This window comes from Daldinia loculata, assembly GCF_022478755.1.
Source record: "Daldinia loculata strain CBS 113971 unplaced genomic scaffold F4817scaffold_2, whole genome shotgun sequence".
NCBI lineage: Eukaryota > Fungi > Ascomycota > Sordariomycetes > Xylariales > Hypoxylaceae > Daldinia > Daldinia loculata.
Genome location: NW_026054856.1, coordinates 1,089,041 through 1,106,255, shown reverse-complemented (window position 1 = coordinate 1,106,255; position 17,215 = coordinate 1,089,041). Strand labels below are relative to the sequence as shown.

General features: G+C 47.0%; 5 protein-coding genes across 5 annotated transcripts; 1 reads left to right on the top strand and 4 right to left on the bottom strand.

The window, feature by feature from the left end:
* Window positions 1-328: 328 nt before the first annotated feature.
* On the bottom strand, window positions 329-5,453 carry F4817DRAFT_324204 (canalicular multispecific organic anion transporter 1). The gene is made up of 2 exons (XM_049301609.1): window positions 5,225-5,453; window positions 329-5,079 (listed from the first exon to the last, which is right to left on the bottom strand). The coding sequence occupies exon 2, from the start codon at window positions 5,009-5,011 to the stop codon at window positions 560-562; it is 4,452 nt and encodes a 1,483-aa protein (XP_049163712.1). The 5' UTR covers window positions 5,012-5,079; window positions 5,225-5,453; the 3' UTR covers window positions 329-559.
* On the bottom strand, window positions 5,454-7,825 carry F4817DRAFT_324202 (Annexin). The gene is made up of 2 exons (XM_049301608.1): window positions 6,267-7,825; window positions 5,454-6,202 (listed from the first exon to the last, which is right to left on the bottom strand). The coding sequence occupies exons 1-2, from the start codon at window positions 7,257-7,259 to the stop codon at window positions 5,915-5,917; spliced, it is 1,281 nt and encodes a 426-aa protein (XP_049163711.1). The 5' UTR covers window positions 7,260-7,825; the 3' UTR covers window positions 5,454-5,914.
* Window positions 7,826-7,843: 18 nt separating this feature from the next.
* Window positions 7,844-9,128, bottom strand: F4817DRAFT_324200 (uncharacterized protein). The gene is made up of 3 exons (XM_049301607.1): window positions 9,106-9,128; window positions 8,473-8,975; window positions 7,844-8,413 (listed from the first exon to the last, which is right to left on the bottom strand). The coding sequence occupies exons 2-3, from the start codon at window positions 8,733-8,735 to the stop codon at window positions 8,317-8,319; spliced, it is 360 nt and encodes a 119-aa protein (XP_049163710.1). The 5' UTR covers window positions 8,736-8,975; window positions 9,106-9,128; the 3' UTR covers window positions 7,844-8,316.
* A 3,311-nt stretch (window positions 9,129-12,439) lies between these two features.
* On the bottom strand, window positions 12,440-13,443 carry F4817DRAFT_364883 (uncharacterized protein; the record flags this gene model as incomplete). Its single annotated transcript, XM_049306805.1, has 3 exons — window positions 12,440-12,626; window positions 12,684-13,237; window positions 13,302-13,443. The coding sequence occupies 3 exons, from the start codon at window positions 13,441-13,443 to the stop codon at window positions 12,519-12,521; spliced, it is 804 nt and encodes a 267-aa protein (XP_049163709.1). The 3' UTR covers window positions 12,440-12,518.
* A 2,421-nt stretch (window positions 13,444-15,864) lies between these two features.
* F4817DRAFT_86434 (uncharacterized protein) lies at window positions 15,865-17,112 on the top strand. The gene is made up of 4 exons (XM_049307984.1): window positions 15,865-16,237; window positions 16,299-16,370; window positions 16,420-16,622; window positions 16,681-17,112. The coding sequence occupies exons 1-4, from the start codon at window positions 16,024-16,026 to the stop codon at window positions 17,029-17,031; spliced, it is 840 nt and encodes a 279-aa protein (XP_049163708.1). The 5' UTR covers window positions 15,865-16,023; the 3' UTR covers window positions 17,032-17,112.
* Window positions 17,113-17,215: the final 103 nt, after the last annotated feature.

Below are 17,215 nucleotides of genomic sequence, written 5' to 3'. Positions count from 1 at the left end.
CACTTTATGAGTCTCCGGTCTTTGATAGGTCTCTTGAACCAGTGCGCTACGGCAATGACAGACAAATGCTCCTTCTTGTAGGAAACGGCGTTGTCACATGTATGTAGTAGAGTCAGAGGGATGTAACTTCTTTTTATTTCATTTATCATTTTTCAGGTCTATCGTACCTGACGCTCAATCTGACACTTGACTAATTTATCCGGTAGCTCTTTCTTAGTGAGGTATGTACCTAGATACATATGTAGATACCTAAGGTAATATCCAATCTGCTATATTATTGTACCTAGGTACGAAGGTTGGGGCCAAAAGTTCCGCACATGTCTAAATCTTGGCACCGTATTTTATACGTTTTTCGACTTATTGGTACTGTATTAGCCACACGCTAAGCTGAAGGTCGGATAGTGGCTCGTTCACTAAGTTTAGGTGGCTTACCACTATATTTATAGCGATATCAGCCACTATAGCTTAAATAAGACCGTATAACCTCTTTTTTATTCGCACGTGGCTTTGCCAAGCTTAGATGTGCGAAACTTTTGGCCCCAACCTTCGTACCATGCCCCTATCTAGACCCGCCAGCTGGCCCTGCTTCGACCACTCGACCGGCATCTAATCTAATAAAATAATCGGCATCTTTGACCGCTTCTAATCTATGAGCAATCGTGATAACAGTACTATCCTTTAATTCTGCCAAAAGGACATCTTGGATTGCGAGGGCCGTTTTCTTATCAATCGACGCGGTTGCCTCATCCAAGATGATAATAGGGCTTTTCCTGAGAATGGCCCGTCCGATACCCACGAGCTGACGTTGGCCCTGGCTAAGATTCTTCCCACCAACATCAATGATCGAGTCCAGAGACCATTCCGGCCCTAGGACACGGAGTAATGCCTCCTTGCGTTCATCATCCGAATGTTGCTCCAGTGGATCTAGGTTCTCTCGGATTGTGCCTGGGAATAGTACGGGGTCCTGCGCCACGAAACTGATCCGTTGGCGCCATGTATGTACGTCAACTTTAGAGATATCCTGGTCACCAACGCGAATCTGCCCTTTTTCGGGGTGCATCGTTGCCAGAAGGGCGAGGGCTAGTGTAGATTTACCGGATCCCGTTCGGCCTAAAACTGCGCAGGTCGATCCGCTAGGAATTGTAAAGGAGACATCAACTAGCGAAGGCTCAAGATGCGGTGCGTACTTAAGCGTCACCGAATCGAACGTGATGCTGTCCTGATACGAAGGCCAATACGCAGGGGGTTTGATATCTCCATTGGGCTCCTCTTCTAGATCCAAAAGCTCAGCAACTCTCTCCACGGATACGAAATCCATCTGAAGTTGACCATATGTTTTACACAGAACGTGAGTAGCCTCAACTAGCTGGGCAGCACTCGTGAGCACGAAAGCCGTTAAGCCGGGGGATAGTCCTTGAGCCAAGGCTAGTATCGTCAGGGCAAATATAGAGAAAGCGGATAGTAGATCATATCGGAGTTGGAGCCATGTTTGCAAGCTCCAGTAGAAATGATCCATTTTCTGAAACATGTCGGTAGCGACAATGTTACGGTTCTGGAAGTCTGACTGCGCCCTAAAAGCTCGAATGGTGGCTAGACCGTCAACAAGGATACCGAAATTTGACATTAACGGACTTAGGGTCACCATTTCTAGCCGGCGCAGGCTCTGTGAGGTCGGCAAGAATCGCATGAAAATGGCAATAAACCAGGCTGTCATCCCAAGTGCGACAGCAAAGAATATTGGCGTCGTTAGAGCGATGACGACCAGAGAGCTTAGCCATGTTAGAGACCAAAGAGCAAAGTTCTGAAGCGGATAAATGACACCACCGTCCAGCATGCCAATATCAGAAGTCAAGCGGTTCATCAAACGTCCAACTGGAGTAACATCGTAGAAGCGGAATGTCGCACGACTTACTCGGTCAACGACCCTGCCGAACAAGTTCCTGGATGCCCTATATAGGATGACGGTAAGACCACACTGTGTCAAGACATACAGTATGGTCATAAGTAGCCCAAGGACGGCATACCACGCAAGCCATGGCCTGACATCATCTTCAGGGCTTGGTAACCCGTCGAAGATATGGTCTGCCATATCAGAGAGGCCCATAGAGGACTGTGCCTTAATTCTTTCGTACGCTTCGCCCCACGCCTTGAGAAACCAGTAATTGAACACACGGGCGAACCGGAAAAGGGAGAAAATCCCAATAACCGCCAGCCACCATGTCACACCCCCTGCTTTGATATATGTCCAATAAACTTTGGCAACTACACCGCCTGATGCGCGAGTTTCGTCCTCGATGAATTTGTCTGGAATTGCAGCATTCGCTAGCTCTTCGGTGACCACCTTGGCTTCATCCTCAGCAGCGACATCGTGCGTTTGTGATGGCATATCGACTTCTCTAGGATATTCATCTGGGTCAGGGATGCGAGCTTTGCCATCCACAATTTCGACTACTTGATCTGCGAGCGATAGACATAGGTCAACCCGATGCGTAACTAGTACAACTGTGCGGTTGTCCAAAAGGGACCCACGGAATAGTTTGCGGACAATAGACTGAGCTGTTTGATGGTCGAGTGCAGCGAGAGGGTCGTCGAGTAGTAAGATTCGAGATCGACAGTACACAGCTCTTGCTAGCGCCACCCTTGCCTTCTGACCTCCCGAGAGGCCGATGCCATTTTCTCCGATATTGGATTTGTCTCCATGTGCGAAATTGGCTAGATCGGGCATAAGTTCACACGCGTCCAGGACTTCATTATATCTAGTCCTGTCTAGAGGGAAATTGAAAAGGATATTATCCCGAATGCTCATGTTCTGAAGCCATGGAGATTGAGAGCAATAGCCTACCATTTCGTTGGGTAGAGTAGAATCGCCCTTGACCTGGTTGAGCTCACCTAAGATAGCATCAAGCAATGCGGTTTTTCCAGCACCGACCTTACCATAAATAAGAGTAAAGCCAGTAGGGAAACGTAAGTTCAGATCTTCGAGAACCAATTTGCCGTTGGTCGGCCACGCAAAGGATGCATCTCGAAACTCGATCTCGGTGTTGGCGTTGTTATAGTCACCCTCTTCTTTGTCCGGTTCATTCATAAATGTCTCTAGACGCCCTATCGCTATAGATGCGTTCAAGAGTACTGTTATTAAGTTAGGCAGTTCTTTCAAGCTAGACTCTAGCATCGTGAAGAGCTGAAGAGCAGGGAAAGCCACATCAACTGGTAGAGGGCGCCCTGCGATATAGGTTACCGCAAAGAAAGTGAACACTGGGAAAAGGGCACTGGCAGCAAGGTTAGAAGCACCGACCCCAATGGTCCATAAGCTGGTGATAATCTTCAAGTGTAGTTCCTTCGCCCGTGCTTGCATGACGTTCCCTAGCCACTTAGACTGCCAATCATACCATCGAAGGGGTCTAATGGCCTCGACAAATTGTGTAGTTGCTTGAAGCCTGACATCGGTCGCAACTCTTCGAGTCTTCTCAACCTTGATTAGTGAACGAACACAAGCGGCGTTCAAAATTTGAAGAACCACTGCCCATGCCAACCCAAGAAGACAAGGCCATCCCAGCAGTTGCCAGATGAGAACCAGGGAGAAAATAAGCTGCAACGGTTTCGTGATGAGGTTTGGGAATTCCCAAAATCGCTGGGCTATCTCATATACATCGTTCCTCATCAAATTGAGGATCTTGCCCATAGTCGCAGGTTGCTCTGGTTTGGTCTTGGCTTTGCCTTGATCCTTAGCTCTGCGAAGTCTTAGGAACTCGAGAAGACGAGCCAAGCGCGTCTTCTTGGGCTTCCTACCAAGCAGCGACGTCTCCTCCCCCGGCTCAATGCTATCATCAACGCCATCGTCTATACCATTCTTTTGAGGAGCCTCACCCAGATCTGTGCGAAGCCCAAATGATTTCCGCGCCAACGTTTTAGCATAAACCGCTGTAAGCAGCTCTCCCCGCGACCGTTCATATGCGCGTCGACTATACCAAAGAAGAAAGACGCCCGACTGGCATGCGACGATACGGACTAACAATATAGCTAACGCGTAGAAGAAGGACTCATCTCTATGAGCGAGGCCTTTCTCGATAGATTGTAGCAAGCGCTGGAGAAGAGCCGGGTTTGAAAGATTAGCCGCTGTCTCTACAAGTCCCAAAAATGTGATGATGATTAAATCCAACCCATTTGCTTTAACCAAACGGTTTATTATAGAACCCTTAAGATCTCGGAATAGTAGATGTAACCTTTCATGTTGAAAATCATATGGTAGTAGCCAGACGTCTTCATCATCCAATCTACTTTTATACCCCCGAGAGATCAGCGGAGACAACCATGAGACAGTCATGAATTGCCATAAGCTCAAGTTATCCTCGGGGCTGCGAAGCTGGGAAGTAGGGGGATAATTAGAATTTGCGATACCCGCTGGATCTAGGTCCGGGTCTCGCATGGGCATTGAGAGTATTAGAAATATAGCGGCGAGCGCCACACCGACAGAGGCGACATGGATAATGTTCACTCGCTCCGTCTCACCGTAACACGACACAAGTGATATTAGACCGCACACGACGGTGGAAGTGAATAGAATTAGTAGAAATTTCGGCGTCTTCCTGGGACGGCTCGCGACCGTAATGAATAGAGCTACGGCCCATGGTGCCAGCTCTAAGATCCTGGTGGTGTTAAATGGCGGTGATATAGCGGTCAGAATAGCCAAAGCAAGTCCGATTGTAGACAAAGCCAACAGGAAGAAAGTCCAAAAATTCCAAGATCTCGTACGGATACCGGGCAATAGTGCGTCTTCTTTAGCAAAGGGACGGGTCCATTGAGGTCCTTTAGAAAATAGACCGCGGGCGGTATATAACAGAAAACAGCAGCCGGCAATTGCCGCCTGCGCGATCGAGGTTCGCGACACGACGTCCATGGAGGTCAAGTCTTGGCGTTTATCCAACGGAGCCTGAGAAGCGAAAAGGAAAGAATGATTGGTCTCTGCAAAAGACGCAAAGAATTCATATTGACTCGTATATAATATACTCATTGCGAGGAACGGGAGAAAGGTGCTCGAGCCGCCGTATCCATAGTTCAAAGGCGAACGGCCCCGCGACTCTAAAAGCGGGAGATCGTTAGCAAGGGCGGAGTTTATTAGTAATAAAAAGGCCAATGAGATTCGTGTTCCCTTCACAAAACGCAAAAAAAAAAAAAAAAAAAAAAAAGTTTACTGGTTGGTCTCTATTGAAGTCTGCCTACATACATTGCTGTTTTGATATGGGATGATTCCAAGGACCTGAACTTAGGCTCAACACGTTTTAGTTTGCAGATTCGTCGGTAGCACAAGAGATCTAAGCGGGAGGCGGAAGCTTATCGTAAGCTAAAAGAAAAGCTAAATGGAGCTATGAAACAGCTATTAAAGCTAGTCCTTGGAGTGCCGTTGCGGTTGATTCGAAGCTTTGTGGGGGGGGGAATAAACAACCAAGCAATAATAAAGTTTAGTTGAAGTATTAACGATGCAGCGCCACAATGGCCGAGGCCGAGGTATGGCGGTCCAAGATTCGGTTCCTTGCAGGTGAAAGCAGCTGTCCATTGTGGGGTTTAGCATATTCCTTTACGGGTGCGGGCAGGTAGGTAGGATTGCACCATCCTCAACGGATATTGTATCTTTCACTAAAATAGACATAATATGTCATAGCATTAAATTTAAATATCTGCATAGAAGTTAGAGTTATATACGGCTGATATAGTTTCTTAGCAGTCACGTATAAAGAGTCATAGCGCTTGGAACAGACTAATAATTGATCGAAGACAGACGACCATGTCTTGCTCGTAATAGGATAACATCAAGTTTCAACGGAATGGTATAAAGTCGTACAAGACATCCCCGACATGACACCGAGTAACGCCAACCAATGAAGATAAAACTATGAAAGGCCCCCTTAACGTGCATTTAGACCGGCTCCCCAAGGCAGCCCAGCATAAGCCTCTCGTAATCCCCGCTTGTCTCGCCTTTAATGCGACCGGCAAGACTTCGACGATAACGTTGCTGATATGCGCCCTTGATATTTGCCATCGTCTGCTTGTCCCAGTGGTATCGGACTACTCTCGAGACTAGTAAGTGATCCTTCGTACCTAAACCTGCCATTGCGTCTTCGAGCAAAGCAGCTGCATGCATGTATTTGTCGATAGCATTCCGCAGCTGATATAGTAAAGCCTCCTCCATATGCCCACTAAACTCCTACGAAAAGGTTAGCACTTCGAATTCGGGGTAGCCTAGGTATGTATTAGGTAGTCAAACTTACCTTTCTAATAACATCCTCTAGTCGTCGTCTGAACTTTTGCTCGTAGGCATGATTAATAGCCCGGATCTGATTATCGTTTCTCGTAGATAGTATCGAGCACACCATCATTTCATCCGTACCGACTTTACCCTCCGTAGCGCGATATAATTCCATGACATCCTGATCGATAGCTTGGGGGATGACCGGAGCACTGTCTTCAGCCCTGTTTGCGCCTAGTACGATCATGAAATGCCTTTCGGTCTTCATGCTGAGATCTCCTTTCACGTCGCTCTCTAGTGACCGGCGAAAGGTTTGTTGATACATACTCTTGATGGCATTCATATCCGCGTTGCTGCGACTTAGCAAGACGTCATTGAGGACCTTTTCCTTCGTCCCGGGCCCATCCATTGCTGAATGTAAGAGATGCACATCGTGGAGTAAGGGTCCCCTGACAACCGCGACTAATCCTGTCTCGAACCATCCTCTCGTCTCTGATATTATATCCTTTTCGAGCGTGCGGCTAAAATTCCGGAAGTAGGCTGCTTTGATAGCCTCAATCTGTATGGGATCTTTAGAAGATAGGACACGAATTAACGTCTTCTCGTCTGTGCCGAAACCTTTCATGGCGCCCCTTAGTGTCCGCGCGTCAGGATTTGCATCCCACTGAATTTGCGGGAGTGGTCCATATCCTAGACTGTGAGGTGTAGGCGGTCCTACGGGTGCTGGGGGGTAAGGCTGACCATACGGAGGTTGCGCAGGGGGATATTGGCCTTGGGGATATTGATTATACCCTTGAGGAGGACCAGGAGGAGGCCCGTATTGATTATAACCCTGAGGGGGGCCAGGAGGAGGGGCAGGTTGATAATAACCTTGAGGAGGTTGATTGTACCCCTGAGGAGGAGGAGGGGGTGCCGACCATTGGCCCGGAGGATATGGCTGTGGTTGGCCCGGAGGAGGATACTGACCCGGAGGGTACTGGCCGGGATAACCCGGCTGGCCATAAGGATATGACATGCTCAGAATTCGCCTCGGTCTTTGATCCGAAAATATTTCTTAATACCGTAATCCAGATGTTTGATGTTGAGGATGTACAGAATTTGAAAATGTAGTTCAAAAGCGGAGTAGACGAAGGGAGAAGGAATGAAGTAATACAGGTTGCTAAGCGATAAATATATAAAAAATAAGATGATAGTGACTTAGGTACCCTAGGTACATGGCAATGACTCTTAAGAGATGTAGGTAAGGCACCTATTTATTTCAGATTGCTACCTAGAACTTGCGCCTCACACGTTAATGAGGCAGTGAATGATAAGCTTCCGTGTAGATTTTCGATAGATGTCGTAATAGGGCCAGCTTGAACAAAGAAACTGCCTTCTATTAAAGTAAACGTCAACTAGCTTCGTGGCGGAGGCGGAGTCCACGCGTATAAGTGAAGTACCATTCAGCCCTAATATATGCCTTTAGGTACATGTTTGTGGCTTGGTGCATCTTGGCTAGCTTAGGCGTAGGTACTTGAGGTCATCCTGACTTGCGACTTGCAACTTTGAAGTAGCACTATTAAAAATCAGCTGAAGCTTAACATGCATGTAATAACACAGTACTTATAAGGTTAATATTCCAATGAACCCGAAATAAGTATAGCCACAACCCGAATTCAAATACATACACATTCACCTTACCAATCGTTTATTTTTACTAGTACCTTCCATCTGTTAGGTAGTACCTAGCGCCAAGCCAAAGGCGCGGAAGCTTTTGCCACAAACCACAAGCATTAAAATCCTAGCCACAATTTAGACGGCACATTCAACCCGAAATAAGCAAATCAAAAAAAGACAAAATGACGTAGGGTGCAACTTCTCTATTGATACCTAGTCTAATAGCGATACAACGAGCGAATAGAATAGTAATATGCGCCAGTGAACACCATTATGTATGCATCGCACCGTTTTCCCCCTCCTCTATGTCTATGTATCTCCCCCAAAATGACAAGCAACTTCAACGCGAAACCTTCACCAAGTAGTCCTCACGACCCCACGAAATGCGGAATCAGTGCTAAGCTAGGCCCATCAACTTAAGAGTGGCGGCAGGTGATGCTGCCAACAACGACAGTGTTGGTAGAGAGACGACCGGGGTTTTTGACGTCGAAGGTTTTGGCGGCAGTGTCGGAGCTAGATTATGTTAATTAACTAATGATTGATGACTACAGCCAGGCGAAGAAATAGCTTACCCATCCTCGTTCTTGTGAGGCTGGCAAACGACAGTGTTGATATCGACTAGAGAAGCGCCGATGAGGTAGAGACTCGAAACCTCCTTAAGGGCTTCGCCCCGGAAGGGTTCGTCGAAAGCGACTTGGATGGTCTTGTTCACGAGACCGTTGCCAGCACCACCGTGAGAAGACTCAACGTTGATCTTGGCGAAGGGACTCTGAACCTGAGCGGCGGCCAAGCCGGTGAAAGCAATGGCAGAGGCGAAGATGGCGGAGAACTGCATTTTGAATGTTGGAGAGGGGTTGACTAATGTCGATATTAAGATTATGAGAATGGTTTGGTGAGTTTGTTGAATTGTAGTTTGCTTTGAAGATTGCGTTGTCGATGTGGTGATTAAGATTCAACTTTGCAGGACTCAACCACTGGCTTTATAGGAAGTTGTCGTCGACTCCTTTAACCATCGTCTCCATTATTAGATTCGCTGACTCGCGGACCGCTCGTACGGTAAGCGCTAATACGTGTGCTGATCACCACCCGTTAGTATTCCCCGGAGGCTGATGTTGGCAGGACGCGGCACAGAAAGATCTGCGCTGAGCCGCCATTCGCTCTACGTCGGGGTGCATATTCAAACACGAGATTGGGTACCGGCATACTTTACCACGGACAAGATTTCATTAGATCCACTGGAAAGAATATACGACGCCTGGACGCGTAAGAGGTGTCAATAATCTATTTGCGGTGAGTACGGTACGGCCACAAATTCATACGACACTGGGCCGCATTGTGGACCGAGCCGACTGTGGCGCAAATGTCGGCTTCGTTTTCGTTTAAAAGCCCAATCAGAATTTCTTTGATCCGGCCCCTAACTTCGGGCGGTAGGTTTTGTTGAGTGCCGTTGTCTTGTCCCGTATCCGGGTCCGGTTTAACTACACTATCGCTCCTATTCGTGTTGTAGGAAGCACGATCATGGAGACCCTAGATACCTAGTATCTTCATGATCGAAATGCATGCAACGATATGCTGGCAAGTTGGATGGGTTTAGACATTTCTTCCAATGACATGCTACTCCTGGCTAAGTTAACCGGGAGTGCACCAACACCCTGCCGATCCCATCTCTCCTGAAATTGAGGCAACTGGGTGCGAACATACGGGGCTGACGGGGCGAGAGAGCTGTGTCGATCAACGAGCCCTACCCTATTAGGACATATACATTTTTGAATTATCCTCATGTTGACCGTCAACGTATCAATATACCGGCTTTAAGACCTTTAACTACTCAAACATATACTTCAGGTATACCAGAGACAATTACCTTATCACCTAAGTTGACTTATACAGTACGCTCTAGAGCTTCAAAAAAGAGAATTGTCGTCTTAGTATTAGTAACTTACTTTCTCCGCTGGGAATATTCCTCTGCATGCAAAGGCGCGGGTATCGAATACACTATAGCATAGAATTGGAACAATTTGGACCTTGTCGGAAATTTTTCATATACTCTAATCCATACGATACGTCCCATATACCTTTACAGATTTGAATATGGCCAACAGCCTATCTGATTTCTGCATTACCTATATCCATGATGCCGAGACAGTCTGCGTTGCTCAGAGGGTTGAATACTTCAGGCTTTAGATCTGATCTTAATTGCGTAACACCGCTTAGATTTATGGCAGGAGATAACGTGTACAATGACGCGTACACTAGCTATACTAGCATTAGCTTAGTTCTAGATATGAAGATCCTCTGGCAGACGCTAGTCTACCAGGAGAACTTCTACTAATCAACTTCATTCAGATCTCAACAGTAACCTACCAGGATATTGGTTAATTCAGATCGACGTGCAGCAAGGCGTCGCCAACTGCTGCCGCCGCGTAATCCTCCCGTGCTTCTCGAACCACAACAATATGCGGTGACTATGAATCTTCTAAGGGGATGCATTGCATAGAAGTTGATCGGCGAATTAAGTCGCTTTGGCCAACTCACTCGGGGACCATAATTATAGCTTCTACTAGCCTATCTACACCGATAATCTAACTATCTAGGAATATCTATATTGCAGTTTCAAATCAAGCTGTATTCTATGAATTGCTATCCATGCGTTGGTCACCAAGAATTAGGTGTGGATTGTTCGTATATAGGGCAAGCCAACTCATTTACGTGTCTAACCTAGTGGATTAAGGGGTGAAATAGGCAGTACGGTAATAAGAAAAGGGGAAGATATTGGAAATCACGGACGAGCCAGAATGAAAAGAGAAGAAATAAACGTAGACGAGAAAGAAGCAAGTAAGTATACGACGTGTACAAATTAATCCTTGGGCAATATGGCCATTGGAAACGTGGTGAGCTTTACGAAGAATGTTACGTTACTATAACTATGGCGGTTGGCCCCGTTAGCGGACTTAACGACCCAGGATGGTTCCCAAAGCAGTAGGAAGTCTCATAAAAAGGGATGAAATATATAATCAACATCCTTCACCAGACTGAAACGATATTCGATGTGCTATACAAGACGATCAACGCCCATAGCCTCTTATAGCTGTGTAATCACCTTCGTCATCGATTCGAAAGCTCGGCCCAGAGACGTCAGTTTCGGTCCAAAGCAAGTAGCAATCTTGAATAATAAAACCTTACAGTTCAAGGGGAGAGTATGCTGTTATTGGATTCCAGAGTGACTGGTGTAGGACTGCGAAGAAAGTACACTAATATAATAAACCTCGCGAAACTTAAACTTAGACATATACATGCACTTTTATTCTCTACTGAAGTATCATCTTGGAATAAATAGCGACTAAACGATAACCACTTCCAAGTTAATAATACAACTCTTTATTTATTAGTTTGATTTGCGCTCATATCAATCATGCTACTGCTGGTTATTACGCTATCAGCTCAAAGAGAAATGTTTAAGTCATGCTGAAAAGTATTCAGCATATCCTCAACATTGATGTATATTGACAAAAGTTTCCAAAAATCCCCTGTCACAAGTTCCAATAGAGAATTGGTCGCTATCACATTCAAAGCCTCCAGCGCTCGCATCATTAAACCTGAAATCGAAACGTTAAACAAGAGTAGCGACAACAAGATACATATCAGTCTACGTGAGGCCAGGCATGATTGTACTAGTAAATATTTTACGATGTGTAGCGGTCAAACTCGCTGCAGGCCGATGCAGTTCCTCGTGCCCCTTAAAAAACGCTGCCGAGGCTCGTCAGGCTTTTTCCAATACTCAAGATCCATCCACCGTTGGGGATCGAAGCGCATCGGGTCCGGATATATGTTCCCATTCGTATGTATTAACACGGTACCTTAGGTAGTCATCCCCACGGGCGTTCCCTGAGGTATATATACGTAGGTCACCGCAAACAGGTCCGCGTCTAGGTTAATCCGTGTCACTCGAGCGGAAATAGCTGGCCTCAATCGCATGAATAAACGGTAGAACACGAGCAGTAAAATAAATGGTTACCGTCACTGCGATATTCTGCCACAATAGGGAGGCCGCCGAGTTCCTCCATGTCACTAGCTATATCGAACCAGATGATTTCTGCTGGGGCCTCGGAAATGGTGGGTGTACATTTCTGCAATACTAAACATGTAAAATAATTAGTTGGGAGAAGAGGAAGGAGAGGGAATCAAAGAGAACAGTATGGAGGTAAGCTGCGCGAGTTGGTTGGTGATATTTTTGGTAGGGAATAGGTCATAAAGGAGGGTTGCAAGGCGACGTATCCTGGTTATTTTATTTGTAATTGCCGTAGGACCCGTGATGTCGTCTCTAAGTAGTAAGCAGTTGATAGCTTCTGCTTTATCCATAAACGCTTCATCAGACTTGTCTATAACTTGGATGCAAAACGCTTCAACCCCTATCCGAGTATCTTCACTCGACATAGGTCTCCTTAGAGTATATGGTCTTCTAGTATCTAATAGCATTGACAGAGACAAGACTGCGAACGTATGAATCCTTGATTGAATAGTGCAATATGTATTAAGTGTGTGCGAGTATCTGGTTACTGTATTATATCTTACATACATAGGTGTACAGCGCACTATGACTTACATAGCAGGGCCACATCTACTGCGCGACGGCATACAGAGCACCGAGCGCCAGCGCGCCGTAGAAGCCAACAGCGCTGCCGGAGAAGGAATTGGCAGAATTGCCAACTACGAAACCTCCAGATGACTAGGTAGTTTTTAATTAGCTAAAAGTCATTTCTTTAGATCGGGAGGGTAGACTGACTGTGGGTGCTGTTCCATTTCCGTATGCAGATTCCGTGACTGTTACAGTGTGGCGCCCGGAAGAAGAATAAGAAGAAGCGGGTGTTGACTCGGTTGGGGTTATTTCCTGGGTGCTGGAACTAACAGTGGGTGTCTCTGTCGAGGACTCCGTAGTGGTTGGTGCTTCGGTAGGAGCCTCAGTGGGAGCCTCGGTGGGAGTTTCGGTAGGAGTTTCGGTAGGAGCTTCGGTAGGTGTCTCAGTAGGAGTCTCGGTAGGAGTCGGCGTCTCAGTCTCAGAGGTCTCGGTCGCGGATGTAGTAGGTGAAGGAGACTCCGATGCACTTGTCGCACCGGAAGACCCGGCGGGAACCGCCGGCCCCACATCGGGTTGTTTGCCGGAGAGAGGCGACGTTGATAGACCGCATGAACTTGCGCTCTTCGTTAGGGCATTCCCGTAGTACTGCCAAATGTCCTCGTTGTCGGGTCCGGCGCATTGCAAGCAGGCCTTGTAGTCGGCTAGGAAGATATCGTCATGGCATACATCCTTGCTGCTTCTTCCCTGAATGATGGCTTGGCCTAGGTTGACGAACATTAGTATCGACCCATCTTCTCCAGTAGAAATGGAAGATGTAATACTTACCACAGTTGTCGTGGCAGTTGTAAGAAGGAGAGCCAGGGTCCTGACGCTTGAGCAGAAGAGCAAAGAACTGTAGCTCGTCCGTCGATGCGGAGGCCGCAGTGGCAGCGAGGATTGCTCCGAAAGTCCAGCGAGCTACAATCATCTTGGTAGCAATATGTCCAATGAACGAACGTGATGATAAACTAGAACGAGCGGCTTATTTCGAAGTGTTCGGCTATATGAGGAGGTCGATGTGGAAACAAGTAAATTCAAAGTGAAGGGTGACAGCGGGTCCTACCGTCTTATAGCTAGCTATGCTTCTTGGACACAAGTAAGCTTAAAAGAAGGTAACCGGGGAAATGCATGCAAACATTCAGCTAAGGCAAGGGGTTTCGCCGAACGTAGGCTAGGATCCGTGGACGAATGGTATGAAAGTAGCCGATGCTCGGAGATTGGGTTATAGGTATTCCAAGTAGGATCAAGTTGCTGCTTTGAGTAGTTCGGCCTGTTTTGAGAATTGCTTCCGTAAAGGAATCCATATTCCGGCTATAGGCTAGGCCTAATACTAGGTCTGGCACATAGACTTCCCGAGCGAAGGTTTCCGAGGCATGATGACCTATACAATAGTACTGCACGTGTCATCGCATATGCTGGGATACCCTTTACCTTAGGATGGATAATTAGGTTAACTGTCGAACCGAGGATTAATATTTGACCTTATTCCATTTTCATCCGTCTATGACAGCTCTAGCTTGCAAACAAGGCAGACTAACTGTAATATCGGCCGAGTCTTTGAATATCGTCACTCGATGCCCCCATATTACAGAATCGTCGGGTCATGAGATTTTCCCCCCGTCGTCTACTACTAAACCTCTTTGGAACTCATTACGAGAATAATGAAGTTCTGGACCCGTATTGGACGTTCGATCTGATTAGATTGATAAGATTAGATGGAGTGCCACACCCTGTTGGGTCTTCTCCGCTATGGAGTTGGATCCGTTGCAACCCAAGAGCGAGCTAGCAAGGATCTAACAAGGGGATCTCCTCTTAGCGCCATCAGATAAACAAATAAGCTGGAAAGAATAAACGGTGAGGTGAAGCTCTACAACTTTGACATTTCTGTCTTGTGTCCTGATTTGCCTTTTATATAATACTACTGAGATAGACATATGATATGATGCTGCCTATATACGTAGATCCTCTGCTCTAAGTATAGGTCGGATTTACTCTTATGCTCTCGGATTTCACTGCGGCCGTATATGCCCGTGCTAACTAGGTACCTAAAGTTACGGCGTTACCTCCCTCGCTTCGATTCGAGTTTTCGTTACGCCAGTGACCTGACTTTAAAGGCTCGGCTGCATGAGAGCCGGGGTGACTCGCGATCTGAGGATTGGTAAGAAATCATACCACCCATTCAGTCTAGCCACCCAAGTCCGTCCTGTCAGAGTGTCAACCTGCAGGCCTGATTCGTTTATTTTCTCCTAGTCTCATACTATCCATATTTGCGCTAGCTACATTTATAAACTCGTCCCCACACGATTCAGGCGACCACTACAAGATGGTGATGGCGAGAGAGGTGGACTTGGTTACTACGTTACTAACCGTGGGATATCCTGTCACTTGTTGCTTGGCAAGCACATTTAGCTGATACTTATGATGTCTTCACGATCGTTCTGAACTAGTTGCTATTGGCACCATTATCCAGTATACGAGATGTATTACGGTCATCAAAGTTACGATTTATATGTTGGCATTGTTGAAGTATTTTGATCGGTTTTGCTAGAAGATGAGTGAAGGATAGGCACGTTGTTAATCTAGGGCATAGGCATGTCTTGGGGTAAGTAACGAGGAAAAGTGATAAGTATCTCCGGTAACTAGGGGTTCTAATACCCATACATGGTTCCAGATACGGCATAGGCAGTCCAACGATCCTAAGCGGCGTGGAATTAGGCCATCTAGGTACTATCTACCTTGGAGGAAAATAAATGAGTCTTTGTGAGACCTTCCTAACCTAGACGGTAACCTTCATATCACCAACTACTCTGCCGTCATCGGATCATCGCTCTTCCTATATCTTTACATCTCGCAGGGGACGTGTAAGTCTCCGGTAGCCGCCTACGGTGGTTGCTCGGCCAATTAGATTCCCAGCGGCCGGCTTGTCCCACTCTTTGGAGCGTGGAATCGTCGAGTGTTAGCTCGATCGTGGCCGGGGCCTAAAGCTGGCTAGACCTATTGTATCACATCCCAACCTGACATGTTAGTTTCTCGTACGAACTAATTTGTACTCGAGTATTGTTACGAGAAAATCTTATACTAGACATAGATGCCGTAAGTACGTCGACAAATCCGAGATGCCTATTCTTCACTAGGTAGCTAACTAGTATCTCCCTGGGCAAGGAACCGTTACCCAGGGTTGCCACCTAGAGGCAGGCTATAGAATCTAACAACGTCTTGGGTCGGCTTATCTCGGACGAATGACTGTGCGTGTCCGTTAACGACTTGATGGTGGGAATCGAGCTTGGCAATGAAGTGATTGGCCTGTGACAAGGTGCCGGTTATATGACCTAAATGAGCTCCCCACGGGCTGCACGATTAATACTTATAAGATCGTTCTGCGCCTGTCTTCACCCTCCAAAACCCTCCCCCAGCCACAACCGCCTCCCCGTAGTTATATAGGCAAGCACCCACTATATCATTACAATCATCTTAGAGGTAGCTCCTTGCGGTATATTGTCTATTCAATATGAGGTTCAGTCAGTTGTCTTATATTGCCGCACTGGCTGGGAGCCAGCTCGTCGCCGGCGATGGAGAGGCTCATGGTGAGGGTCTCGAAGGCAGTGTCATGGGCCCCGTTGCTTTCCTCTGGCCTGATGACAGACCTTGGAGCGCTTCAGCCGACAACGTAGGGCCTTGCGGAAGCTCCAGCGGCGTAATCAACAGAACTGCCTTCCCTCTCAGTGAGTACCTGTAGCAATGGCATGAGGCAATATATCTCGGGCTGACCTCGTCTTCATTTAGCTCAGGGGACTGTTGCCCTATCAATCGCCGACGATGCCTGGAATGTCAACTTCTCCATCGCATATGACAATAGTTAGTACTGTCGTGTATATCGTGCACTTCAACACTGACACTGCCCCAGCACCAACTATCCAGAGCCAGTTCAGTCAGCAAGTCGTTAGCGACGTCACGGAGATTGAGCCTGGTCACCAATGCTACAAGATTGCCGACGTCCCGAACACCGTAGCCGCGGGAACCAATGCCACAATCCAGCTGGAGTATTGGTCGAACGTTGACAACGAGCTCAACGGCAGAAATCAGACCTTCTACGCTTGCGCTGACATTGTATGATACTAATAGCACCTGGCCCTATATATGGAGTATATACTGACGCCTTCCATAGACCTTCGTCGAGCCTAAGGACATGAAGATCCAACCTCCTTGCTTCAACGTAACAGCAACAGACTTCGAATCTGGCGACTCGTCATCTACTTCTACCCCAGCACCAAGTGCCACAAATGCTGCATCTGACGCAAACGCGGCCCCTAGCTCGGGCTCCTCTGGCGATGGTCTATCCGGCGGTGCCAAGGCAGGCATTGCCGTTGGCGTAATCGTGGCTTCTCTTGCTATTGTGGGCGTTATTGCATTTGTACTCCTCCGGAGACGTAAAACCCAGACGCTCGACAATGAAGCGGTGGCTGCCGCTTCGAAGAACCAACCCGAGGTTGCTTCTGTAAACAGCCAAAGACGTTAAATTGCTATAGCTTCGATGAATCGATACCATAGTACTGGTGAGGTGGTTGTGTGTGATAGGAGACGCATTGGGAATAGGGGTATGAGTTAAGATTAATATGAGATCATGTTTCTTTACGCCCAAGGGGTAACCATTTGAGACTGGTTTATATTTAATGCAATATGTATAGCGTCGTGAGTCATAA